The sequence below is a fragment of the Caenorhabditis remanei genome, chromosome I (genome assembly GCF_010183535.1).
Source record: "Caenorhabditis remanei strain PX506 chromosome I, whole genome shotgun sequence".
NCBI classification, from domain to species: Eukaryota; Metazoa; Nematoda; class Chromadorea; order Rhabditida; family Rhabditidae; genus Caenorhabditis; species Caenorhabditis remanei.
This window is the reverse complement of record NC_071328.1, coordinates 7,524,654-7,552,388: the sequence shown is the minus strand read 5'-3', so window position 1 is coordinate 7,552,388 and position 27,735 is coordinate 7,524,654. Positions and strand designations below refer to the sequence as shown.

Below are 27,735 nucleotides of genomic sequence, written 5' to 3'. Positions count from 1 at the left end.
CCCGATACACACGTCTCTCTTTCTTTTTTCTTTTCGTTCAACAACCTATGCTTGTTCAAGTTTTCAGTTTGAGGTTAAGCTTAATTTGGGAACTTTTCTAGGCTGGTGCACTTTTACCTCTTTTCGAGGGCTAGATGAGATATTATTTCATTCGTTTCGACTCAAAATTTCATAGAAGCTTTCTCACTTTTGAAGAAATGTTTTAAGCAACTTTCTACCGTTTCTCTTCTCCAGATTTGAAAATTTCCTTTTTTTCAGGAGGATTCCATGTGAAATGCGAAGTTTCACACTTCTCTGCTGCATCTTTCTTCTAGTTTTTAGAATTGATGGAAAATTGAAAAGTGGATTTATTGGATCGAATAATCATGAGACAAGTCCGATTGAAGGTGAGATTTTCGTTATTTGAAGTCTTCTATTTCCCTACTTCATGTCAGTTTTCTTTCTTGGATTCTGTGATTTCTAGGATACGTGACCCAAAAAATGACATACATTGAACACCTAATAATTATTGGAATTCCTGAAGGCATCAAATCTATCCAACTATAATTTATCCTTTCCCCCAAATTTCTTAGCGCGCAATAAAAATGGTCATTCGTCCGTCCGATCTTCTTCCAAAAAAGGGATGATGAGTGATGAATGTGACCGTTTAACGATTGGTTTATGTTTGAAAGAAAAGCTGAAAAAAGGTCTTCGAAAGAAGTTCTGAACATGTCAAGGGAAGGTCAGATATCGGATTTGGGAAAACAGATTCCAAAAAAAAACCCTTAAAATTGAGAATCTAGAGGTCTTGTTTCAAAAATTAGGGTTCACACAGTTGTTGCTTTTCTATCGACCGCATTTGAATCTCGACCTAACTTTCCGTTGTTCCTTTTCATCGAAACCATCTTCTGGAGCATCGGAAATGTTTACATTTTCTGACCTCTTTCTCAATCCATTCCATCTTGTTCTTATCCTCTTCAGATACTTGTCATCATCATGTCGTGACCCATAAGTAGATAGAATAGAGACATTTTGTTTATAACATTTTGGTCCCTTCCACTTAATGATGCTTATTACGCCTTCTGCTGCTATGCATCCGGGTCGTCGTCTGTTGCCCTCACGCCTCTTTAGATGAGGAGAGACAGGCTTGGTCACTTTATACAATTATGGAATTACGTCTCCCTCTCTCTCGGAGCATTTGTGTGCTCCGGGGTAAGAAAAGGGAAGGAACACACATAGTTGTTGCTAATGGAGACCTTTCGGAGGAAATGGAAATGTTCAAGTTTTCGAGGATAAGCGGAAGTGGAGTTACATTTCTAAGGAGTGTAACTTTTCTCAACCGGAAAAGTTGTCGACGTTCTCAAACTTGAATTCTGGACATTTTTGAAGATTTACACTACGCCGAAATTTTTGGAAAACGACCAAGGTATAGAAATGGTAATTTCAGAAGATTTCTGATTGGCTTATACCTAACTCAAACCAAGCCATCATTTCTCTAAATTTCAAAAATCCTCTTCGTGAACACATAACATTCGTAATAACGTTGCAATCATCACCTCTTCCAACCCCATCTTCATTTGACATTTCGTTCCTCTCATCCCATGTTTTTTTTTCGAAATCTCTTTCTCTTCTCTCTTTCTAAAATGTCAATTGACACACACCGCCATTAGCTATGAGAAGAAGAAAAAGCTGAGCGACTTCTCGTTGCATGACCACGTAAAAACCGCCTCCCCCGGTGATAATGTTGCTCCGAGTGCTCCGAGAGCTTAGATCTTTTTCTCTTTTCTTTTACACTCTCCACACGCAACAAAATGTTTTCGGAAGGGGGAATGAGAACAAAATGGGCGGATTGAGTGGGAGACAAGTACTTTTTTGGAGAGAGCAAGATTATGAAACAAGAAAAGAACCCATTGGTTGTGTTTCCGATAATCATAACGTACTTGAATCACTTGATAACTCAACATGTCTCTGAATTTCAATGCAGTTTGATAAAACCTTGTCTGTAGTCTTTACAGTCAATCCTTGATATCTGTAGAATGTTGTCAACTGACCTTCTCCCCCTGCCAACCTCCACTTTCATTCTTCTTATTCACCTTCTTCACCTCAGAAAGCAACATCCAGTGTTCCTTTTTCTCCACTTTCCCACAAAAGACTTCTTCTTCATGAAAGAGAGCACACACCTGCTCTCTCACGGGGGAAGAAAAGAGCAACCAAAGACATTTTGGAGTGAAGGGACACAAGAAAAGAGGGAACATACACTTTCCGGTGGCACAAATATAAAATGGAAATGGCTCGTATTTCAAGCATTGGAATTGACATGGCAATCGAAAAGAAGGGCTTAAGTTATGTAGGTTAAGCAGGAAGGAGGAGAGGAAGGGGTCTCTGAAAAATTGAAAGTTTGAAATTGTTGGCATTGTGCCAAGAAGTGTTGAAATAGGTCCTCCCGATAAAGGCTGAAACTGAGATGTTTGCTATTTCCAAAACGTTTCCTTTTCGTGTCGAGACCAAACTTTATAAAAAATTCTGGGTCATCAAAGAAACTTGTACTTGTATAGATGTACTAGATGTAATATATGCGCATCTCTCATCAACTATTCCCATATATCTTCTTTTTGCACACCGACAGAAAAAATGAATAAATTAATAAAAGCGGGAAGAAATATATCTAGATCCGAGCGACTGACAGATCACAAGCAACCAGGGAAAAGTTTCAATACTCAAACCAGTTTCAGCAGTTTCCCATCTTGTTCAAGCTCGTCTCGGTAGGTTTCAGCATGTCGCTTTCATTCAGAGAGTCCGACCGTTTTGGACGGTTGACAGACCGCTCGCCTAATTGAATCCGTTTTTTTTTTGGCCCCGCTTCTTCTTCTCTTATTCTGCCAGATTGAATTGGTTGTCTAAGATCTGGCCGTTAATTGTTAGGTGTCTGAGAAATCAAACCAGCTGTTGTTGTTTCGTTACTAATTACTGTATGAGGGAGGGATTGTTGAGAAATTGAAATGATGAATGAATGAAAAGATTGACAGATTTAAAGAATTATCAATTGGGACAGATCTAACATGAATTTTAATTAAGTTTCATTAGACAAAAAGGGAAGAATATTCTAGTTTGAAACTACAGTGCACCAATTCAATAGAACATATTTACCCACTTGAAGCTAGTGTGAACGATAAAAATTCGAATTCTCCTTTGAATTCTCACCTTTTACACTTCTCTGAAGGTCACTCTCTGCTAACTTTCCGGATACTAAAAACACTCTTTTCCTTTGAAAAAAGAGTGAATTAGTCGGTGTCAATGTGTTGAGAAAGAAAGAGAAAAAATAGAGTGGAGAGGTCATAAAATGGACCCCATAAAGTTTGAGAGAAGATGACAAAACGTACTGGTGTATGTGAACGGCCGGCGCTTTTTATGGGAGAGGGAAAATAAAAAAAGGGTTCGAAACCCTTTTTTAAGGTTGAGAGAAGAGGAAAACTCTCAAAAAGTACTTTCAATTAGAGTAATCGAAAAATTCGTGCAGAAAACGCATGTAAAACTGCTGAATGGCTTTGTCATGCAACCATCAAAATCAAACATTTATATTTCAGGAATTCTGAAAGAATCTCTTCGATCGAACCGAGTTCAAGCATGTGATGGAGAGAGAATTACGTTGAGTTGTCCACGAAACACGCAAATTTCTGTTCAAACAGGGTAGGATTACTGTAAGAGTACTGTAGTTCAGCCATCATTTTTTCAGGTTCTACGGCCGTGTTGTGCCAGAAAATCAGTTGTGTCCTCCACAAGCCGGTCGGAAGATTCCAGATGCATTGACAGATCCACTAGCAATGATTCATCATTCCAGCACATGTGATGTTATTCAAGCGCATACGGTAGGAATTGAATTGTATGTAGTTGGAACAAAAAGTTTTAATTTTCAGAGAATATCCGAACTGTGTGACAAACGTCGGAAGTGTACAGTAGTCGTTGATTCGAATACATTTGAAGACGATCCGTGTCCAACAACTTCTAAATATCTCCAGATGGCATATGGATGTATTCCGATGTCGTTCGATGAAGAGACTTTTTGTACTCCGAAACCAACTGAACCATCTCGTCCGGAGATCCGATTAGAGTGTCGAGAAGGTAGAAGGTTGGCTGTTTATTCGGCACAAATGAAGACGTCACCACAATGTGATCCAGATACTGAGATAAGACATGGTGAGGATTTTTGGGTTGTAATTCATAGTTTAGAATAACTGCTTTTGAAATTTTTCGCGCTTCTAATTTATCTTTTGGTTGCTCAGAAAGCTTGCATAATTGTTTTTCTAATTGAGCATTCTCAAAACTTTAAGATTTTGCACGTCTCTAGGAGTTTGAAAGTTCGGAAACACTCGTAGTAATATCAATAGTTTTTCTGAATTTCAACGTGCCTCTCCAAATTTCGTAATCCCTTTTTCTTCTTTCAAAAATGTTTTATTCTGGTTCACCACCCATTGTTCCATTTCAGAATATCCTTCTCTTTTCTCTGTTTTCGGGTTGATGACACACATCCAATTAGCCATCTTCTTCGTCTTCTTCTTTCTTTTTCTATCCCCTTTCCATTCTATTTTCTTCATTGAGCCAATGAATGAGATAGTATAGAACATAGAAGAGACGCAGAGAAATGACAATTGTCTTCTGAAGGCAGAGACTCTTGGAGCCAAATGAAATGGGAAGAAGAGAACAGAAATAGAGAACCGGAATCTTCTTTTGGGGTGAATACTAAAGTAGGATTTCCGTAGGAGCAGTGAAAATTCGGAGCATTTTTCGGGGAGAGTACGATTTTTTGGAGAAGGGTCATCCAGAGCAATTCGAAATATTCAGAATGCGTATCGGACGTCCTTCCACAAGTTCTTCGTCAATGTCATGCGAAAGAAGGATGCACTCTGAAAAGTGAAGAAATCAAGGGACACTGTAGACATGGACATTTACACGTGGTTTATGTTTGTGGTGAGTTTAAAGGAGACGGAGAAAAGTTCTAGAATTGAAGTTTTTCAGTAAATGAAGAGATCTTTTCGGAAGAGGCAATCAAAGGAGAGTTGACATCGTTGGAGGCTTATTTGAAGGTAAGTTCAGATCAATTAACATTTGAAATCATACATAAAAAATCCAATTTTCAGGAAGCCGATGCAATTCAAAAACAAGAAGATGAACGATTCTTCAAAGATGTGAATGACAAAACACAATGGGAACGAGTAGTTGATAGTGAGCCGGCAAGAGATTCAGATGTTCATCAAATTGCAAATGATGGTAAGATAATAATATTCTGTTGTACTTAAACGCTATAAAAACCTTTTCAGCTTCCTACGTGACACACGATGAATACCGTATGGAAAAGCAAGATCCACCACCAATCACAGAGAGAGTTGAACCAAATCTAGTCGGTGTCGGACATGATTTACTCCAAGTGGTTCAATTCTTCAAAGAGAATAAAGAGAAGGCAGTGATGTGTATTGTATTGGCAGTTAGTATGGCTGCAATTGTTGTTTTATCTGCTTGTATCATCACAAGATTGTGTACTTCAACTAAAGATAATTCGAGAAGCTCAAGAAGTTCAAGGAGTCGAAGATCTCTCGAAACTAGTAAATTAGTCTCTTCTAATTGTGAGTTTTGATAAAATGGTGTTTGAAAATAACAATTTTCTCTTCAGACGGTGGTTCCATAACTCCTCAACACATGCTTCAAGACATCGAAGACGAACAATTCCTCCGATTTTCGATGGGATCTGCGGCAAATTCAAATCCCCACTACAGTCATTATGATTTTTAATTATCCGTTAATCTCAATCTTGTCCATTTCAAAGCGGGTTTCACTAGTCACTTTCGTACCGAATAAATAAATCATTTTTATTTTACAAGCTTTATAAAAATTATTCACTGAAAATTGAGAAATCTTCTAATCGTCAAGCACGTGAACCCATTCGCCGATTGTCGTGTTAACTGGAAGTGGGTCTGGAATGATTCCCTTGTAGTCATCAAGTGGTAAATCGAGTACGAGACGGGCGGCATGAACAGCACTACCGTAGCCCAGGGTGAATCCATTTCCTCCGTGACCGTAGTTGTGGACAACCTGGAAGGACAAGATTTAGTAATATGTATTAAAAAAAGAGATTTATCCAACTGCAGCTCGCAGATTTCAATAATGATTGCTTACCGTGAATTTCTTCATTCCATATGCCTCGCGAACTTGCTTCTCAACACGAACTTGCTTGCGACCTGGACGATATCCGACGAATGAGGAGAGCATGTGAACACGTTTGAAAGATGGTTGAAGTTTTACATATCGACTAGTGATATCCTGAATATCATTGAATGTCACATTGGGTGGTCCATAAGCTCCTTCTTGTTTGACTGTGCCCATGTAGACAGAGTCGATTCTGAAAATTATTTTTTAAATAAATAAAACAGCAGCCTCTTTTTCGAAAAGGAACATTAGGAAATTTGAAGAACTTACACTGGAATAGTGATAGTGGAGAAATCTCTGTACAAAAAATGTTTTTGCCATGGAGCATCAACTCGAATCAAAACTCCTCGAATCGGTGTCATATTTCCAGTATCATCTCCAGCCAAAACACCTCCATAGAGTCCAGCTGCATTGACAACAACGTCGAATTCGGCTCCAAGATCCTCCAGATTTTCAATTTTTCGTTGAATGAATCGAACACCTTTCGCCATTAATTCTTTCTTGAGGAATGGACAGAATCGGAGTCCTTCTGAAGTGTATGCAGTATAATGAATTCCATGAGTTGTTGTATTCCTTGGTAAATCGAATAGAGATGTTGGACCAAAAAGTTCAGGTTCAGTTAAATCTCGATAATTATAGACAAGATTTCCATAAGCGACACGTTGTGAATCTAATCTTGGTTTCGAATCCGATAGAATGTGTCCTGAGACGAGTTGTACACCACTGAGTCCACCGTATTCTCTCCATAGAGTTGCCAGTTTCTCGAATGTATCATATCCATACTTTTTGTTGATTTCTGATCCACTATCGATACGGAAGAGACCGGCAATATGTCGACTCAAAATCTTCTCGAATGGTTTGTGATGGAAGATTTGAATGTCCTGAAAAGTTTATTTAGATGACAGAATAATTGAATAAAGCATTATAAATTAAAATCAGTTTTTTGTGAATAATTTCAGATAATTCTGATGTCTTCTCATATTTTTCTCCCTTAACCTATTCCGATGATCGGTTGGAAAACTAACCGGAGCAGTGACGTTCTCCTTCGCGGCCAAATCGAGAATTGCAGTCGCTGTACTCAAACCAATGACTCCCTCACCAACGATTGCAACGCGTAGAGAGTTTACTAGAAATTTATTGTTATTATACATCAAAAAGAACGTTGATATTTACCTGCTAAAACTCCTCCAAATAGGAGAAGAAGTCGCAGCATTCTGTAGTGAAAACCAGAAATGAAAACGGAGTGAAAAAGAAAATTAGAAAAGAAACTTTGATGCCAACGAGAAACAGTCCTAGAGCGCGAGAATTTTATGAATAGATCAAAAACTTTCTAAAATTTCGCCCAGCGTTAAACGGACTTTTGCAAGATTTAAGAAAAAGTTGCACATATTTATTTACAAAATTCACACAAATTAGAAGAGAACAAGGCTTTCTCTCTTTCTAACAATGAAGAAACACGCTGATGGCAGATGGGACAAGGGTGACGAATAGTATATGAAAACAAGGAAATGTGTATTCATAATTGAGGGTTGAGGCGATAGGACAAGGGCGACAGGTTAAATGTGAGATAAAAGAAAAAAATAAATTGGTTATTTTTTATTAGCTGGAAGAAGATGTATCACGTATTCCGAGAAAATGAGAAGATGATGTTGGCTGTTGATTTATACGCTGTCGTCTGGAAATTGGACCAGTTTTTGGATAGTCTTTCGATACTAAGTTTAAAAAGACTACAACGACGTCAAAAGTGTAAAAATTATATTTGTCTTTTGAGAATTTACAGAACTTCGAATTGAATCGATCCGAGTGAAAACTTTAATGAAACCCGGTCCGACATAAGTCTGAATGAAACTTGAATATTTCGTCGCTTACCATGGAACCACCAGCGAGTTTTACTCGGATTCTTATTGCACGTTCGAACATAAATGGCGTCGTCAATTGGATGTTTCTTCTCCTTTGATGATGATAGCATAGAAAGAATTGAGAGACAAACTGATTGAACACTCAATGCTGGCGTCCAATCATCAGAGAGAATGGATAGACAGATGTGGCCATTTGAATAGATATGTGGATGAGCTGGAATCGTATCCCCAACAAACATTACCTGTAAAATTGTATGTTTGAGTGGATCTATAACTGGTAAAACGTTTCAGTCAACAGAAGAAATTATTATTGAGAAAACATCCATTGATTAACATTGTTAATCAAGTATTTTCTACTGTTAACATACACTTTTTTAACAAACCTCCGGTGAATTAAAAGGGTATTGTGGTCCGAATGTGAATTGTAACGTGAATACTTCTCCAGCATAGAGCGTCCCTTCTGCGCCAACGACACCGATTTTCCACTGCCTAGAAACAATAAAAATGAATAATTCTTTGTCAATTGAAAATTTCAAGGTGCAATAGGCATTTTTGAGCCGACTGTAATGATTTAAAACTCACTTCAAGTCATGACTTGTTATGGTATTATCGATTAGAAGACCTTCTGGATTCTCATTTTTTAATTGAGCTAATTCCTTCATCAATCGCCGTGTCGCTGCATCTGACATGTCTGAAGAGGCTCTGAATCAGTTCCTGTCTGGAGTGAGATATGATGGAAAAACGCTTATTCTGTTAAGAATTGAGGTAAAAATGCGTTGAAACACATACGACAGAACATTCAAAAGCTAAAACGGAAGAACTTTTTCTTCGAAAGCATTAAGATGAGACAAAACTTTCAGATTTAGATAAACCACAATTTCGCAGATTCTATTCTTCAAATATATGGCTGCATGTCTCAATATACACAATGAGATTCAACTGAATTTGGATTGTTGTGGGGAAAAGTAGGCAATAGGTTCCTTATAATAAATTACCACGATTTGGAAAGGAGAAAGATCAGAAAAACACGAGAAAGTACAAAATAGATACTTATAAATAACAAGAAAAATTAATTTTATCACTTTTTCAACTCAAACTCATGAAGTTGCCGAGTCAAAAGATGCACAACACTAGGTGGTCCATCTTCTCTCGTCAAATCTTCCAAGACTTTTCGTCGTTTTGTCTCTTCTGATTCTTCTTCTTTCATTTCGACGTCTTCTTCTTCTTCAGAAATTTTAATCCTTTCAATCAATTCATGGAGTACTCCATCTTGCAGTCTCACTTTACTGAGTTCTGATGGCTGTGGAGGTGGAGGTAGTTTTCCAGTCACCAGCTTGAATTGATCTTCAATCACTTCTTTTCCATCTGCCAGATATGATCTAAAAAATAGGATATTCATATACTTTGTATCAAGTTTGTATCAAGTTTGTATCAAATATAAAAGATTTTTCTCAAAAAAGCATTGATTAAAAATGAAAACCAACCTGAAATTATCGCAAATTTCGCCCAGTTCCTCAATTTGTCGTTCTTGTAAGATCCGGACACTATCTCTAGCCTGAACAGGTCTGAACTCATTAATCAAATGGTGCATGTTTATGAATATTGTGTGCAAATCAATCATTTTCTCTTCGCGGAGCGGATGATCTGGAGCTCGGATCAAAATTTCAACAAGGTCGAAGAATGCGCATATTGCTGATCTGAAAATATTTGTGATGAAAAAGTATTAGCTAATTAATTTGGCTGTTTTTCGAAGTTTTAAATTGGAGGATCCCATTTATCAACTTTTGAATTACCTAACCTATTTAGTTTCTTCATTTCTTCCTTCCAATTATTTTTGTTTTTGTAGAGCTCTTCCACATTAGCATCTTTCAGAGGCCTGAAAACTAACAATTTTGGTAAGATCTGGATATAATTGGAGCTAAGCTTACGCAAAAAAACTCACGCGATAACGTCATCTCCTAATCGATATTCTTCTCCAAAAACTTTGAACTCGGTGAGTGCATGTGGCGGCGGTGGAGCGGAGCCTGAGAACAAACGTTTCCCACCAGAAAAATTCAAATACTCTCACCATTATCGATTCGATCGCTGGTATAAGCAGTCGCATATTCCGGAGGGTTTGGGAATGGACTGACTGTTTGCGTGCCAAATCCCGGTAGCATTTTTCAAGAGAAAAACTGGAAGTAAGTCAGTCTGAAAGTGACAAAACACAGCTGAAATCGGCAGAAAATTGGACAAAAAACGTGAGTGCGGAGGGGCGCGCTTGCTTTATCTTCGCCTTTTCGATTTTTCCAGTCCAGTGACGTTTTAGAAGTATATCTAAGTAATGCATATGAATGTTCTACAAAATTTATGTTTATATGCAAAGTATTCAGTGTTGTTTGAAAAAAATTTTCCTGGACAAGGGCTTTCAAAGTTTTACCTAACCGTAGGTGCTCTTTGAGCTAACTTATAACCATATTGGTGTTTTTGAGTATTAATGCTGATAAATCTGTCAATTTAATGAAAAATTCACAAAAAAACCAGTAATTACCTGAATTGCGGATAAATTAATTGTGATCACGAAATACACGAAAAACAAAATTTAAATTACCTCCAAAAAGATTAATGCAAATGGGCTCCAATGACTATTTTCTAGAGTCGGTCTCTTATTTTCTCGCACTCTCTCGCTGATCATTTCAGTTTATTGAAAATTTTTCCAATTTTTTTCTGAAAACTAAAAATATTCAAATTACAGTATATCACGAAACCATGGAGCACTTGGGCGAATATCCGTTGCTTCTTGATCATATAATTCAATCCGAAATTTCTGCAGAACTGCTACTTGATGATAAAGTGATAACATGTGCAAAATTCGATCAGAAATATGCAGAGCGCGTTGACAATCGTCTGGAAGAGGAGTTTCCAGAGCATATTATAGGTTGCAAAGAGTTAGACGAGGATGACGTAGGCAAACTTTTTCCAAAAGTCAAAATTAAAATAAAAGCTTTTTCAGAAAATTGTCACCGTCACTTCAAGAAATACTCTTACTATTCGGAAGTGTTCAGATCTCGACATAGAATCAACTATTCAATGTGATTATTTTGCCACGTCGTAAGTTTCGTGAACAAGATATATAAGTGAATTCTGAAACTGACCAATTTCATTTTCAAGTCGGATCTTGAAAATCTGAAAATAAATGTTTTTTTCAGGATTTGTTCACTTATTCATGGAGACTCTGTTGCTTCTTGCCACGTGTTTTTTGGAAGTGTCATCGGAGATTTAATTGATTGGAAACCAAATAAAGATAAAAAGCTTGTGATGAGAAAAGGACATAAGGTTAGTGATACAGTATACTGCATATATATATATACATATATATATATTTTATTCAAGCCACGCCCATTTGTATGAGCTATTTATTAATTAACAAATCTAATGTATTTTTCTTCAGGGAATGATCTTCTCAATTGTCACTGACGAGACACGAATTTTCACGATTTCTGATGATCGAACAGTTCGGATGTGGTTGATTTCAGATAGAGAGGGCGGACCAATCTGGTAAGAACTTCAAATATTTAAATATTTAATAATAGCTTACTCTTCAGTACTGTCTTCGGCCATACCGCCCGTCCATTTGCCATTTCCATCGATACCGTTCACTTCACAATCTACACAGGAGGCATTGAACAAACCTTGTTTTGCTGGAAGTACGATAACGATTCAATCAAATTATTTCAAAAAATACCACTTTCATTTGGTGTCATTCGTAAAATCACAAAAATCGACAATAACTTGCTCGCTATTAGTTCACAAAATGGAGATTTGTTGAAAATTCGAATTAATGAAAACCCGTATGTTTTGGAAATACTGAAGGAAGATGTAGTGAATTTCGCTTATTTGAAAGATCGATTGGTGATTTTGACAAGCAAAAAGTGAGTTTTTGAATTGAATTTCCTACTTCGCTTTTCGTGAGAGGCGCTTCAGGCAAGTATAAACTGCGAATCTTTCAGTGAACTGTTCGTCTATGATTCTGGTCTAATGGATCGAATCGTTTTTCGAAGTAAAGAAATGAAACATATGGCATCATCAGAAGAGTCAGTTGTGGCATGGAAAGACAAAATTATGATTCTCATCTCAGAAGGAAGTGTTACTCGACTGACACTATCAATGAATATCATATCCATTTCGGTCTACATGAACTATGTGACGATTAAAACCATCGATGGTTACATTGTGAGTTCTTTACAAAGTATTGGGGGACCTCAACTGACGAACTGTTGTTCACTATCCACTGTTTTAACCTGATACAAGGACATCTTAAAATTTTATAATTTCAGCAAGTCTACGATTTCTACGATCCAGAACATTTGCGATGCTTGAATCGATTCCGTCTGAAAAATGCTGCAATGATTCCATCTGTGACATCAGTTGCTCATCGCACATTGATTATTGGAACTACTCATGGAGAAATCTATCATTCAGATTTACGTAATGACACAGATAAAGTACTTCTGAGTTTGACTGTAAGTTTATACGAAACTCCGCCCTATTTCCATCGTAATATTTTTCGAAATGTAGTTTGCGAAGAATTGAGGCGTTCTTTTCATCAAAATGTTTTATTTCAGCGCCAAGATTCATATGAAATATTCGGTGGAAAAGAAGTGACATGCATTCATCCGATTCCCAAAACAACAATGTTCATGACACTTGGAAAGACTGGAATATGGAGTACAATGCGTGTGACACCCGAGGATACTGTAAAAGTCATGAATTCTAGAAGCTTTTCGGCAGCGAGTCGAGTCGCATGGCCATCCAAGTTCATTGAATGGAATAATGGTCAAGAGCTTCTGATTGCAGGATTCTACGGGGTACTGATGTTTTCTTTTTTATAGAGAAAGTATACGATCATTGATTTTTTACGTATAATTTTCTAAGCTTTCCATTTACAGACTTCTCTAGTAATCTGGAATTCAACAACGGGACTTCCAGTCTCCGAAATATATTGTGGAGGCGGGCACCGTATTTGGCAATTGAATCCTTCGTCATCTGATGAACACTCTTTCAATTTCGATTATATTCGAGAAACTGAGTATTGCCGGCAAAAAATCGACTTCACGGAGAAAGTATCCCTCATAAGCACCGCCCATTCTTCTACGATTTTCGCCGCTTCTGGATCCGAAAATTACTTGGTCACAGTGTCTCTAGATGGTCATTTGTCTATTGGAACGAATAAAGGAAATCCGATTCTGACAATGTTTGTTGGAGAGAACTTGCTGTCCACGGATGTTTATGAAAATCACGGAGAGAAGCAATCAGAAGTTTTCGTATTAACCGGGGGTGGAAAATCCAAGTTTTCGGTCTTCCGATTCCAACCTGATGATCTGAAGAAGTACAATGTTTTCTGGCTTCGAAGCGTGGCACGTCCAGATGAAGGACGGATTGTCGCTGTGAAGACGTGTCGCCTTCAGAATCAAAACTATTTTATTGCATCCTATTCGTCTGGAGTTATTGAGATCTTCAAAATATCCAAAGATGACAATAACCTTGAATCCACGAGTCGCATAGAAATCGAGGATTCTTTGGGAATCGGTGCAAAAATGGATTATTGTGAAAAAGATGGTAAATTATTTGTTGGAACTAGTGGAAGTTACGTGTTGGCATACATCTTGAAAGAGAACGGGCGGTTGGAAGAAGAAAATAAACTGGTAAGAGTTTCGAAGGGCTGGATCAATAAATGAAAAATGTTTGGAGATACTTTACAATGGAAGCCTAAATAGAATAAAACAAGTTTTATTTTTACAGAAACTGTCAGATCGTAGTGGTGTCACCTCAATTGCAATATCACCAGATGGCTCCGCCCACTTTGTTGGTTGTGATTCAGGGCACGTATATCAGTGCCACGCCACAGAAACAACAAAAATCCATTCACATCTATCTACAGTTGTGGGAATCGTTGTTGATAAAAACGACTTGGTTCATTCCACATCACTTGACTGTGTAGTGTTAACAAGTTACGAGCCTTCTGAATTTCATCTGAGGAAACCGACGATTATTGATATGCCAAATGGAATGGTCAGGACTGGAGAATCTACTATCATCGTAGTCGGAGATGGCATTCAGATAATGAAAAAATTCTAAAATAATTTGCACTTTATATGATCCCTTTCCATGAACCCCTGGCTATAATTCGATCTCTGGCACCAGAGAAAAACTGTGCATCCTTTCTCTGTTATAATTGCGTCTTGTTTGTTAATTTGATTTTAAATCTATTTATCTTCTGAAAACGGTTAAAACGGATGAAAAATGATACAGATTTCAAAGAGAATGGACACGGGAAAGTGAAGGAAAATTATGGAACCAGTGTGATTGTGGGATGGTTGGGGGATTAATATGCATATTCTTTCTTACTATTAAAAAGAATTTTCAGAGATCTCAGAAATCGACTCGAATTTTTGTGGAGGAAGGGGAAAACTTTGAATACCTCATGTTCTGTGAACGAACTCAATTGGATTCTTTAGTGCTAAAACTGCTCTGAGGAATACAACAGAGTGTGCTCACAGGTCATGGAAATCAGATCTAAGTGAATGAATTGTTATTACTAAAAGATAAAAATCTCGTGAGTTGTGTGAGTTTTAAGAAGGGGAGGGGCACAAAAAATATACACGTAACGGCAAGGAAAAGCAAATATAGGAGGGAAGGCACCGAGGAGGGAATTTGTAAATTTTGAAAGAAAAAATAACATGAAGGATAAAAATTTAGAGATACACTTTTTTGACTTTGTAATCTCTCGGTAGCGTATTCTGGTTAATTGACGTGACGATGGCGTTCTTATCACGAGAAGGCGTGTTTATTCCTGAGCCATGTTGACTCATAGACATCGGATGGTGAGTGGCATTCATTGACATTACCAGTGACGTGGCATCCATACTCTGAAAATTCTAAAAATTAGATTGTCAAACGGTTTCTGAAATCACGAAAGCGTGTTTACTCACCTGTTTCGATTGTGGAACAAATCCATGATCAACTTTTGTCGCAGTCGTCAGGGAATCATGTCTCGTCAGTCTTGCTCTTCCGAAACTGTCATAGTCTGATCCACTTGTTGAACTAGCTGATCGATGAGGTTCTGATGAGGCAGTCCATCGATTTATTCGAATTCCAATCTGAAAAGTCGTTTGTTGGCAAGACAGCAAAAAACATATAATCAAAACTTACGAATGCTCCAATAATCAGAGAAATCAACGAAGCAACAGCAGCTACGAGGAGTACTGTAACTGTCGAGTGTTCCTTTGCATAAACATTCCTTGAAACTGCTTCTGGTTGGGCATCTCCATTTTCATTGTCATCAAACACTTCTCGTACAATTATTCCTTCGGGGCATTGTTCTGATTGTCCGAATACCATATTCTGAATATATTGATCGCCAGTCCAGGATCCTCCGTGAACACATCTTGCAATACTTGAATCCCATGCACAATGTGGATCTTGAAGTTGAACACATTTTGAGCAGCTCGTTTGTTGTGCACAATTATGTACAGGTAATGAAGCGATTTCATCTGATGAAACAATGACTACATTATCTTTAGTTGTCAGAAGATTCACGACAGGAACTCCTTTTTGGAAAACTATAGCTGCTTGGATTACTGTAGCATTTCCATCAACTTCAACCACTTTCAACACTTTTCCATCGGATGTTCCAATGAAAAGAACATCGTATGAATGACCTCCGACTGCTTTGACACGTGGCAATACAGTAATTTGTGTCAAATCTGCTCTATCTGCACCTTCTACGAGTAAAGGAGCGGACACAGCAGAAATTGGACGATGAAGAAGTGGATGGTGAAGAATGAAGGACACTGTATTCTCTGGAAGTTTTGTGGAATCTGGAGTACACGATCCTGGACGAGGCTTTGGAACTTCGTTTCGATTATAAGCCATCCACATCGATTGAGCATTATTCTGATGTTTGAAAGTTCCATTATCGAATTCTTCTCGAATTTTCTTCATTGAAAACTTGCAAACAGCACTCATTCGAACATCAGAATCTGGAGTAGAGAACACTGTGTAGACAACATGATCGTTATTTCCAGCATCGATCGGATCAGAGACAGCTTCTGGAAAGAAAAATGGTTGGCTCGAGTTTTGAATATTCATTCACTAACTGAGCTCATTGAAATAAAATGGTGAAGATCCTGATGGCAGAGAGCAGTTGAGTCTTGCTTTTAAATAAGTTGTCCATCTTTCATTAGCTGGCCGAGCACCTCCTTTGTCATTTTTGCACACACGTGCGACACGAGCATAGATCTGAAAATCTCCAGAAGGTGATTAGAGGGAATTCCTAATTGCTGTCGTCCTTACCTGTGACTCCTCATTATTATCGATTGCTTCACTGGCGATTTCTCGGAACCAGAAGTAGACATGCTCTTTATAAACAAATGTTGCAACAAAGTTTGGAGCTGAAAAAAGAAGAAATTTACATCAATTGATTTGATCCCCGAATTCTTTTTTAACTTCTACTTCTCTATCGAACAGTGTTACTACTCCGATTACCTACTATTTCCCTCTTGAATGCACTTAACTTCCACATCACTAAATAATTCACACTTACCGTTTAACACTCTCGCATCGTAACTTTGTGTTCGAATGTTCGCCGATTTAGTAGAGGCAGTTTCGTCGATTGTCTTTCTGTAACAATAATTTCTTCGTTTGGTAAAAGTTAGTGTTAAGTACCATTCATTAGTCACATAAGATGAGATAAGAGGAAAAGGGCGAGAAACTAATTAATGGAGTACGGGAATAGAAAATGTATGTTGGCCTTTCATACTGTATTTTATAATTGTATTCATCACTTACCTATAAATCAAAGCATCATTTCCCACAAAATCGGTAACAGTTGCAGCATACAATTGATTAGTTCCCGGTATATACAATGCACTTGAATTGTGTTTCGGATCATACGGTGAAATTCCTTGTCCATCGAATTGTCGTGTGTTCCTGATACCGTAATCGGTTACAGTATATTCTCGACATTTCGGTGAGAAGGCATGAGTTCCGCAGACTAGAGAGACTCCAGCTGATTTCCGTGCCAGAACTCGAATATAATTTTGACAATCTGTCTTGGATTTCCCCTTCATAATGCATTCTTCGATGTGTTCTGCTGGTGGCTTCCAGTCGATCTTCTGAAAAAAAGGTTTTTCAAAGGACTAAAAATAACAAACTGCAACTTACATGATTAACAGATAGTGTAGATAGTGACAGATTGTAGACGGCATTTCTGAAAAACTATTTTTTGCAGATTTTTTGCATAAAGGTTTTTTAAGTGAGTTGATGCTTTGTCCATGATTCCCTTCCCATTCACAATTTCACAATTTTCTCGTTCCCACTAAAATATATTACTTCCGGGACATTGACCATTTGCTGTTTTACAAAAAAAGATGGTAATCTAAAAAACGATAGATAAACGAAACAATGTCAATGTCAAAACTCAAAACGCGAGAAGAAAAGTTTTGCTTTGATTTTAATCTCATCGAATAATGAAACTGGTTACAAATTAGAAACGAGAACTTTGTTATTGTCAAGTGGTCACAGATTGAAATGAAGTAAACAAAATCTCTTACCTGGCTCCGACAAGAAGTGAATCACCATCAGCAGCCAACAGCTTGAAGTGATCGGATTCATCTGAACTCGTTCCGATTCCGCCGAAACGATCGCCGATTCCAACTGAAAATAAGGATTTTGATACTTTCTTGTCTGTCGGTTTTGTTTTCAAGATTCTGAAATTTCTCACTCGAAGTACAAAACAGGTTCCCTCTTTCCTCATTCCTTTTATTTTTGTCAATTCAGTTCGTCTAAATCACGGACGGGCGGCACCAAACCCATTATTTCAAAGGGAGTAACCGAACACCCCTCCCCGTTTACCATCCCAAACCCATCTCATTTCCGAAAACGATTCTCTCTCTTCTGAGTCGGCACCCTCTTCCAACGAAGGAGGAGAAGAACATATATTTCTGAAGGACACGGAAAAAGGAGACGATGCTAAACGAAACATGCAATGCTTATTACCCAAAAATGATTCGTTTAGGTATATAGAGGTCACTCCCGTCGTGTTTTTTCTTCACGGACACTTGCCTTCGTTCCCTCATGTCATCTGAATCCCTTCATTCTATCCGATCTATTCGAAAGTACACGATTATGCATGCGGAAAAAAGATGACAAGTTTGGAAGAAGGAGAAGCTGTAGGAGTGGAGATTCTCCCTTGGGAATCTGTGATGGCGGGAAGAAATCGCGCAATCATATACTATGTGTTCTACACTAATCGCCTATTCCCAAAGGAAGGAAAGAGCGGAAAACGAGGACGATGACACCAAGAAGTGGACAAAGGAGAAGAAGAAGACGTTCTAGAAACATTCAAGTTCAGAAATTTATAGAAATCAGCTGAAACATTGTACTTAAGTTAGAATGCAACGTGTCAATCCTAGTTACAACTCCAAATGGTCTCCACATAACAGAGCGTTTTGACTGACAACTCTGTATGATGTTCAAATGCAGAAGCCACGTGGATTATGGTTATTGAGTGACACGTGACACTTGCTTCTGAATCCTCTACGATACGAATTTGACACCCCCATGCTGAGAGAGGAATCATCAAAATATACACAAAAGCACCTGTCTTTTTGAATATTTATGTGTCGCCCAATGTCTAATCAATCATTGTCTTGTCATCACACATACATATTTTGTCCTTCTCATTGCAATGAATGACACCAGATTTCTAATAAAGTGTGATAAATTGTTGTGACTGATTTGCATAACTTCTGCTCGCTCCCTTCTCCGTATAAACTCTTTTCATCTTTCCTATGACGTATTTTCTGAAGATTTAGAATCTCCAGATGGATCCCTCTCAGGTCTTCAGAAGACAGGCGGTCGGTGTTCTTCATGTCCTCCAACATATTGTCCTTGTCCTCCTCTTCAAAAGATGTGTCAAGATGAGGGTGAAACCTAACGGAATACGAAGATTCGATCATGCTGATGCTGGTGAACATCCAAAAAAACTCCCGAAAATCTTCAGAGAAAAAATATCGCCGAAACGAAAAAAGTGGGTCGGTCAAAACGAGAGGAAAACAAAACATGTCAAATTGGCAAGTAGAGTACCTGGGAATATGCGAGGGGATTAGCCTACTTTTTGACATTTAAATTACTCGTTGGGTTGTTTGAAAGTGAACAAATAGCTTTGAAAAGTACCGCCCGAGTATTCAAGAACAGTCTGTCTGTGCCTCCAGGTATCTGAAAGGTTTCCTAGATGCCCTTCCCTTTCAGAAATATATCCAGAATTTTAATTTCGATGTCACCACAATTGTAGTGAAATCGCCGGAAATCTTGAGAAATGATTTCGTCTTCTTCTAATTCAGATGCAACCCAATCAACCAGAGGGCACCAAAATGTGGAAAATTTCGCAATGCGTTCCATGAATAAATTGTATTCACCCTTTGGCACTATAACTGAATTAGTGGTTTTCTTCTGAATCACTATGACATTAGGAGGAAACTGAGCGAATAGATTCATTCAATAACGAAGTTCAGAATAACGTTTGTAGACTGATACCTTTTTTGAACCCATCAATGGAAATACTATTGAAAGAGCTGAGTCTGGAGCCAAGACTTCCCACTGAGAATCATCAGAATTTTAAGGTGTCAAAAACTGACATGACCCTCATATCCTGTGGATAATGATTGATTGTTTTGCATAAATAAATATCATCAGGGGTCGCCCCTTCTAACCCATTCTTCATATTTCCTTCTCAATGGCAGGTGCTTAGAGTGGTCCAAGATTTTATGACGCAACCTCCCCCATCTTCTGCATAATTTCCATTTCCTCTTCCAATACCCTCTTCATGCTCAGATTTCTTTTGAGTCGCCCGTCAAGAGACAGCGAGAAATACAATAATACAATACACGATCGGTACATGTTTGTGTTGTACACAAGAAGAACACAACGTAACCGGATGATCCATGTGCAGAAGGGAGGTGTGCAATGGGACACAATACCATATGTCATGGAGATGGAAATTGAGCTCCCGTCTGTTGAAATCGAGTCTCGGAGAGCTTGATTGCACAACAAATGGACGTTAATGGAGGAAGCGAATTTGTAAAGAGAGCACAATTTGAACAATTTGAATGAGCAATTTTTATGCCATGTGTTCAAATGTTCAAGAATCTTGATGAGATTGTTTGCATGACTATTGGAAAGGCTAGAAAGGATGTATCGAGAGAGATATTAGAACTCAACTTTCACGTTTTGTAGTGGTGCCCATTTGAATACCGTAAGACTTAATCGTTGTACTCAGCTATTTGTCTGTGTTCCTATTCGAAAAACCGTCCGTGACTATTCAATTGCGCACCGACAGCACAAAAAAGACGGATCGACTCCTGAGAGTCAGGAGAGCTGACCCTGAAATACAATGGGATGAAAAACGATCCTTCCCGCTCCTTACCCGCTCACGGGCGGGCAGTCTTTTATTTCGATCAGCAAAAAGGAAAGGTGCATCTTCTAGATAAAGAAAAAAAACTGGATAATGTGTACTTTGAATTTTCACATATCAAAATTTCAGTTGTTGAGATTTATGAGATTCATGAAGAGACAATAGTGCGGAAACTATATAGATGAAAAAGATGAGATAAAGTATTGGAGACCTTTTATATTTTCCTCAAGCTTTTCAGCCGTTGACCCTTTTCCTCTTCTTCCAATGTCCGAAATCTTAAGTCTCGATCTACCGCGCACCCCGCCAAATCTAAGTCCTTGATCAACTTCTTCAATATCTACTCCATCTGGCAACAACACATTTGTGTGGAGAGAACAGCTTATCTCACCTTCTGTGAACACACACGCATATTTACAATCCGTCCAACGGTACCTCGAACCCTCAAACAATATACTGTCGTTTCGCTCGAGGCCCGAGAAACTGAGTGGAAGTAAATATGGAACAGGTAATAGTGTGGGAAACAGAGTATTGTTTCTTTTACAGGAGAAAATGACACTATTTGATTAGTGTGGATGGGATGCTTCCCGGTTTTCGACAACCACGCGACAGAATCTTTTTTTGAAAAGTGAAAAACTGATTTTTGAAAAAGATTTTTAGATTTTCGGACATTCGACCTATTCAGATAGTTTTGAAAAAAGACTCACCAGAATTTACATTCTGTTTCGGCCTCAGATTGACGACGCCTGACGTCGCCGCTTCAGAATTCCTGAAGAGGAAAAATAGAAGTATCAGAAGTGTTTGCCGCATTTATCGCATTGAGGTAGTTGTGTTGGCTGTAATGAAAAATCGATGATTTTAAGAAAAAAGTGCTGATAATAAAAGTTCGATAAAAACGGCGACGGAAACGAAAATCATAAACAGGAAGGGAGGCGTGGGAAGAAAACTGTCAGACGATACGACGGTGGTGGGCAAAAATAACAATGACGTGATAGATAACCATAAAAGGGAAAAATATGAGGAATAACCGAGAAAACAATCTGAAAAAAGGAAAAATTGAAATCCCGTAAACAACGAAAATCAAATTTCAAATCGCCACCGAAAAGCGACGAAATCGTGCTCTATTGATAATACAGTAACCTTTGGCGAAAGTTTAGACTTTGAGCTGTATTTTTCATGGATAGAACTCCTTCCTTTTAATTAAGAAAGAGTGGGATTATTTGATGAATCATATAATTTAAAGAAAAAAATACATTTAAATTTGATACTATACTTGAAAAAAGTGTTGCAAGCTCTGTGACGAGTCGAAAAGTTAACTTCTTCAAAAATCAACCGAAAAATGCGTTTTTATATCAGAAACCTTCCGATTCTCCAGTGAAGTAGTATGACATAAGTTGAACTTCAGTCGAAAAACTTTTGCTTTCTTAGTAATTTCATGATACCCCACACAATGGCGTCGATTAAAATCATTAAAATTTCGGGGAAAAAATGAGAAAAATGATTCGAGAATCATTAGAAGAGATATAGAGACACAGAGATACAGAAGACGATGAAGAAGAATCAGAAGATGTGTGTGTAGCAGCAGTAGCAAATGTTGAAAAGTGTGTGTTGTCTGTGTAAAATTACACTAACTTCTGATGCTAGGTGTGGACCCACTAGATAGAAGAGACACAGAGAAACAAGGGAGAACACATTAACAGTTAGTCTAATGGCAATTGAAAGTGAGATAAAGAGAGGAGTTGAGAGAGAGAGAGAGTTGAGAGAGACGCAGAGAATAAAAAGATTAATGATAAAAAAAGGCTGCAAAAACGACGGGGTGATAGGGTGATAAGATAGAAGACCTTTTCGGTAGAGCTACCGTTAAATTGATGGCTAGATGGCAACCGGAAAACGGTCGTCCAGATCAAAAGGTACAGCTTTGGAAATCGCGAATTACAGACGAACAGATTTCGACAAAGATGGAAATTTTCGAAAATCATCTGATTAATTCAAAGTTCAATATCTCATATTAAAAACAGACAAATATATGGATTACGTTGAAGAGAGTGAGAATTCAAATATTCGAAAAAGCTACAGTATAAAAGTGTATGTTTGTTTTAGTTAGCCGGAAAACTTAGACCCCAGAAGGACAAAAAAAAGTATTCTCGAGAAGAGAAAGACCTTCAAAAAGTACGGGAGACGCAGAGAATGACAGTCCTCAATGAATGAATGGTCACTCACATTGGCGCCTCGGTCCCCCTTCGCCTCACCATTCCTCCAATTGTATTCTATCTGCGTCTCCAGTCTTTACCAATATCTAACGGGAGCCACACCCTTCAAACCCAATAAGAGTTATATATTGGCCTAGTGACCTTTAGCACATATGTTCGAGAACAAGAAGGTAAAGGGTGCAGATGGGTGGTCTAGCAAAAGTCCGATGAGTCTGATGATATGCAATGCCACTAATCAAAACGCAAACTAAATAGAAATATGTTGACTTCTTATAGATGGAAAATCGTAAAGATGAAGCTACTGTAGCCGTGAGCCGTGAATTGGAAAGGTTCGAATCTTGAGATGCAGAAGCGTAACAATTGATTATAAATCCAAGGAACGGAGAAGAAGGGGGATTGAAGGGAAAGAGGGTGGTGAGTGAATCATATTGGTGTAAAGTTAGAGCAGGACCTGGCACCGAGCCAAGTGAAAAGGTTAAATGGGAATGGGAATGGGCGGCTATACAATGAAACTGTACAAAAACTGTTGTAATGCTAAAAGTGTTGCGTAGAAATGGTGAGGGAGTGCTTCTTGAATAATTTGAGTGGTGTGACTAACAACCTCTAGAAAACTGAAGATATGATAAAACGACAAAGGACTTGGTACCGCTCAAACTGAGAAACAGTATACTTCTTCAAAAAGAAAGGCGGTACACTTGACTTGGCAGGGAGATAAGCGTTTTACAGCCTACCGAATATAGTATAGATATATATATATATATATATATATATATATATATATATATATATATATATATATATATATATATATATATATATATATATAAGACGGCTAGCTCTTTGAAAAAAGGAGCCATAAAAAGTATACAACAACTAACAGTCCTCAAAACTTTAGCAACTGTACTTCATCTTCTGGTGACTGAAAAACCACTGACTTACAGTATATTTCAGAAACCGAACCCAACGTATCCGCTCATATCAGAACACTTTGAGTAAAAACTAGAGTGTCGTATCGCGAGACGATTCCAGCTGATTTCAGCATATTCTCGCAATCGTCTCGTTTTGCTCTGTCTCGTTTTGTCCAGCATAAAGTTCAGCATATTCTCGTTCAGCATAGTTCAGCAAAGTTCAGTTCAGCAAAAGTTCAGTTACAGCATATTCCAGCACGTTTCATTTATTTTTCATTCCCGCATAATTTCTTGCTGGACATTGCGAGAATCTCGCGAGATGAACGTGAATTATTTTTCTGTGAGAAAAATAGAAAAATCTATGCTAACGTGTTATTTCCGTGATCTTTCATTGTGAATCAATCATTTTGAACTTTTTTCGAAGGTCACGGTTCTAAAAATTTCAATTTTGCTTTATTTTCAACATTCATTTCGTAAAAATTTGCATGAAAAAATGATTAGAAACGTCAAAATTAAATTTCTTTATACGAAAGAATGGGCACGTTCGTCTCGCGAAATTCTCGCAATGTCCAGCATGAAATTATGCGGGAATGAAAAATAAATGAAACGTGCTGGAATATGCTGTAACTGAACTTTTGCTGAACTGAACTTTGCTGAACTATGCTAAACGAGAATATGCTGAACTTTATGCTGGACAAAACGAGACAGAACGAAACGAGACGATGCTGGATTCAGCTGGAATTCTCGCAAAGTGCTGTAACTGATTCTCGCGAGACGACACTCTAGTAAAAACTCATATTTCAGAAAAGTCAAAACTCAGACCATTACAAGTGGGAAATTTCCGAAAGTGTGAATCTAGAATGAAAGGAGAATCTCCACTGAAAGATTCCACTACCTGACCGTCGGCCATCATCATCAGAAGCAAAGAAAACCCGTCTAATACTAATTGTGCCACAACCCTCCGAGACAGGATAGAGTGTCAGAAATCTACACTCATAAAGCCAATAAACCACACACCGGCCAATTCTCTTAGAGACAGAACACTTAGTCGAAAAAGCCGATGATGAGAGGAGGAGGAGGATCTAATGTGTCGTCTTGTTCCCAGGCGTTGTTGAAAAGAGAAAAACGAAGAAGTAGGAGAAAAGGGACAAAACCAAAAGAGAGAAACAGAAACGAGGCGATGGCGGCTGGTCGAAGAAGGGGCAGGCGGTCGACCGAAAAAAATGGGCGGGACTTGGATGATGGCCAACACGGACACAGAAGAAGACAGTCGGGGGTTGCAAGTAGCACAAAGGGATTGAAAGAAGGGGAAGGAGGAGGTCAGCATTGGGATATAGAGGGTGGCTTAATCCTTAATCCGACATGAACAGACTGTCTTAAGATGAACTCATTCGAAAGTTGTAATTGTTTATGTAATCGAAATGGACAGATGCCAACAGATGGCTTCGAGAATTCTGAATTGTTATATACAGCAGAAGTCTTGCTCAGTTTTTCAGAATACTTCAAAAATAGTTAACTTACGATCTAATAACATGGCGAAAGATGCTAAATTTCTTAAGATATAATAGATTCGTGCGACTAAGATACACCAGAAGTAGCTTGTCAGTAAATTATCGACTAAAGTTCTTATGTAATTGTTTATTTAATTGAGGAAGACAGATGCCAACAGACGTTATTCTGGCAACTAACGATGGAATGTTGCTAGAGTTCTTTGTGTGGTAAATCTGATCAAAAATACAGACTCTGTCGAACCCCTCCCGCCGCATTGCATAATAGACTAACACAAATATCTGCTACGGTTACAACGATGAATCTACAGTTGCACAACTATAAAGATGAAAGCTCTCACGAGCTGCTGCTTAGGCGGTACCGAAAAAGAAACCTCGCCTTTTGATGTGTTAATTTACGAGCAATATGCTGCATATGGATGTGGGGTGTAAAAGGTTTCAATGGCATCTATAAAAGGAAATGAAACCTTCAGTGTATCTCTATTTTTCTCGTTACTCTCAATCAGAGTTTTCGAAAATCTTCTTCGCTTACAGTATCATCATGTGGGAGATCTCATACAACTGTACATAAGTTCCAGCTAACAACAGTATGAATTCATGAAAACATAATAATATAGAACACCTTTGAAAGAAACTAAACTATTCAGAAAAGTGACTAATATATACTGTATATCACACTTTTTTTCCAATTGTTACATATGAATGGAACAAGCCAGACAACGAATAAAATAGTTGTCATTATCTAATTGAATCTCTCGAAAGAAAAGAAGGTCTGGAAATTAGTTCAAGTTGAAATTAGAAATGACTTGAACCAATTTAGATGGGGAAGAAAGGTTACTTCTTCCCATTACATAAAAATGTACTCAAGCGGAACGTATGAGATGAAAGGACAGAAGAATACGGTACCCGTTCCATTGTTTAGGAAAGTAGGTACTCCGATAACAAAAGCATTTTGAGTTAAAGGGACTAGTTGTGTTAGTGTATGATTTAAGGTGGACTTTATGTCTGTGTCTTCGGATATCTCACGACCCATGAGTTTTAGTTTTAGAGGAGTAAGCTAATGTGTATGCGAAGAGCAAAAAAGTGTCAGAGACCCGTCAAATATTTAATAAAGCCCTCCCAAATCACTTCTGTCTGTGTGTCTGTCATCATCACTCTCATAAATCAGCTCCCTCGTTTTCCATAAATTACGCAATCCTGTTATTTCCGTTATTTACGTCGTTTGACCTAACGCCCTCCCTCCATATAATTTGCAACACACAGTCTTCATCATCGTAACCTTTTAATAAGAGAGGAGGAACCGAATCATAATTATAACTTGTTAGTCACCATGATGGACATGTCTAATGTCATGCATGAGTAAGGAACAAACATTATTGGCTTGGGAATGGAAATGGGTTTTATGCACTTGGTCGAAAAACTACTGCGTTCGATAATAGTCTTTGGATCCTTTTGGGACATCCGGACAGACACACAGACAGACAGACAGTAACCTTGATGACACAATACAGACTCTTTGGACCATTTCCATTAGAAATCTTCTTTGATCTTCTTCTTCTCCATTCCTCGACAAGAAACAAAAGAAACTCAGAAGAGTCTATTCAAAAAAGATGGAAAATTCTCTGCGGGGGACACCTTGACCCTACGGAAGTTATTCATCAACAAAACGGGCAAGGTTGCATCTTCCTAAAGAGGAGTGAATAAGAAAAATTGGATCTCTACCTTGTGGTCTACACAGAAACAGAACTGATCTTCTACAGTACCTGTGAAAGGTTTCATTCTCCTTACTCGAAATACAGTAGGAAAATTTCAAAAGAATGGGAAAAATGTTGAAATCTTCCATGAGCTATTTTTGATCTCATGATCATGAATTCCACAGATTCTGTCTGTTTTCTGCAGAGAAAAACGATAAAAACTTCCTCCTACACATCACATTTCTGCTCTCAACGAGTGGGGAAAGGCAGCACGTGAGGATAAGATATGAAAACACTTTCAGACAATGGATACGAATTCCAGTCGGAAAAAAGAAACGCACTTTGAAACGATTGGAGATTGATTTTATCAATGATGCTAGAAATCCATGTGGTGCAGCCATAGCATCACAAAAGGTGCTCTCCTGGATAAAAACCGTGCTGGGGTTTCAGATCAAACTGATCACCTCGAAACGAAAAGAAACAAAAGACTCGTTTGATTCCGGAATGTTTCATTGAATTGGATCAAAACTCAAAAGAAATACGACAGAAATGATATGGGATATCTGGCTCTCTGTTTCACTCTCGGGGGAGACTCCGCGCGGAAAGTGAGAAATAGAGAGAGGTTGGCAAATAGTTCTCCCTTCAAATTATATACTGATAGTGAGGAGAAAGAGGAGAAGAAGTTGTTTGCACTCTATTGCATATATCCATTTCTACGAGTAGTTAGTGAGAAGAACAAGGCGGAACGATAGGAAGTAATGAGGTAGATACAGTGGTATGGGAACGGTCATTTTTGGATTTAATCGAAGAGCTTGGAAATGTTAATAGAGAATTGGTGACATTATAGAGGTAATTGAATGTAAAGAGATTTATTAACACATGCAGTTATAGTATTGCTTTTGATTCAAAAATTGAGATGGATTGGGTT

The 27,735-nt window shown here is 38.1% G+C and overlaps 6 protein-coding genes across 6 annotated transcripts; 2 read left to right on the top strand and 4 right to left on the bottom strand.

Moving 5' to 3' along the window:
- Positions 1–274: 274 nt before the first annotated feature.
- On the top strand, positions 275–5,763 carry GCK72_001448 (uncharacterized protein; the record flags this gene model as incomplete). Its single annotated transcript, XM_053722970.1, has 9 exons — positions 275–386; positions 3,564–3,666; positions 3,713–3,845; positions 3,894–4,173; positions 4,819–4,944; positions 4,993–5,060; positions 5,115–5,244; positions 5,295–5,597; positions 5,645–5,763. 9 exons carry the CDS (start codon positions 275–277, stop codon positions 5,761–5,763), a joined length of 1,374 nt encoding a protein of 457 aa, XP_053591615.1.
- Positions 5,764–5,889: 126 nt separating this feature from the next.
- On the bottom strand, positions 5,890–7,390 carry GCK72_001447 (uncharacterized protein; the record flags this gene model as incomplete). The annotated part of the gene is made up of 5 exons (XM_003105023.2): positions 5,890–6,063; positions 6,148–6,370; positions 6,448–7,058; positions 7,203–7,303; positions 7,351–7,390. The coding sequence occupies 5 exons, from the start codon at positions 7,388–7,390 to the stop codon at positions 5,890–5,892; spliced, it is 1,149 nt and encodes a 382-aa protein (XP_003105071.2).
- Positions 7,391–7,838: 448 nt separating this feature from the next.
- Positions 7,839–8,725, bottom strand: GCK72_001446 (uncharacterized protein; the record flags this gene model as incomplete). The annotated part of the gene is made up of 4 exons (XM_003104987.2): positions 7,839–7,852; positions 8,047–8,278; positions 8,420–8,525; positions 8,619–8,725. 4 exons carry the CDS (start codon positions 8,723–8,725, stop codon positions 7,839–7,841), a joined length of 459 nt encoding a protein of 152 aa, XP_003105035.2.
- Positions 8,726–9,114: 389 nt separating this feature from the next.
- On the bottom strand, positions 9,115–10,195 carry GCK72_001445 (uncharacterized protein; the record flags this gene model as incomplete). Its single annotated transcript, XM_003105048.2, has 5 exons — positions 9,115–9,415; positions 9,521–9,733; positions 9,835–9,912; positions 9,979–10,060; positions 10,105–10,195. 5 exons carry the CDS (start codon positions 10,193–10,195, stop codon positions 9,115–9,117), a joined length of 765 nt encoding a protein of 254 aa, XP_003105096.2.
- A 589-nt stretch (positions 10,196–10,784) lies between these two features.
- On the top strand, positions 10,785–14,153 carry GCK72_001444 (uncharacterized protein; the record flags this gene model as incomplete). Its single annotated transcript, XM_003105022.2, has 10 exons — positions 10,785–10,979; positions 11,029–11,126; positions 11,225–11,351; positions 11,467–11,573; positions 11,621–11,947; positions 12,026–12,248; positions 12,353–12,538; positions 12,641–12,883; positions 12,965–13,720; positions 13,818–14,153. 10 exons carry the CDS (start codon positions 10,785–10,787, stop codon positions 14,151–14,153), a joined length of 2,598 nt encoding a protein of 865 aa, XP_003105070.2.
- A 617-nt stretch (positions 14,154–14,770) lies between these two features.
- GCK72_001443 (uncharacterized protein) lies at positions 14,771–19,036 on the bottom strand (the record flags this gene model as incomplete). The annotated part of the gene is made up of 10 exons (XM_053722969.1): positions 14,771–14,944; positions 15,008–15,175; positions 15,228–16,126; positions 16,175–16,316; positions 16,371–16,468; positions 16,621–16,697; positions 16,866–17,191; positions 17,241–17,286; positions 17,630–17,732; positions 18,874–19,036. The coding sequence occupies 10 exons, from the start codon at positions 19,034–19,036 to the stop codon at positions 14,771–14,773; spliced, it is 2,196 nt and encodes a 731-aa protein (XP_053591614.1).
- Positions 19,037–27,735: the final 8,699 nt, after the last annotated feature.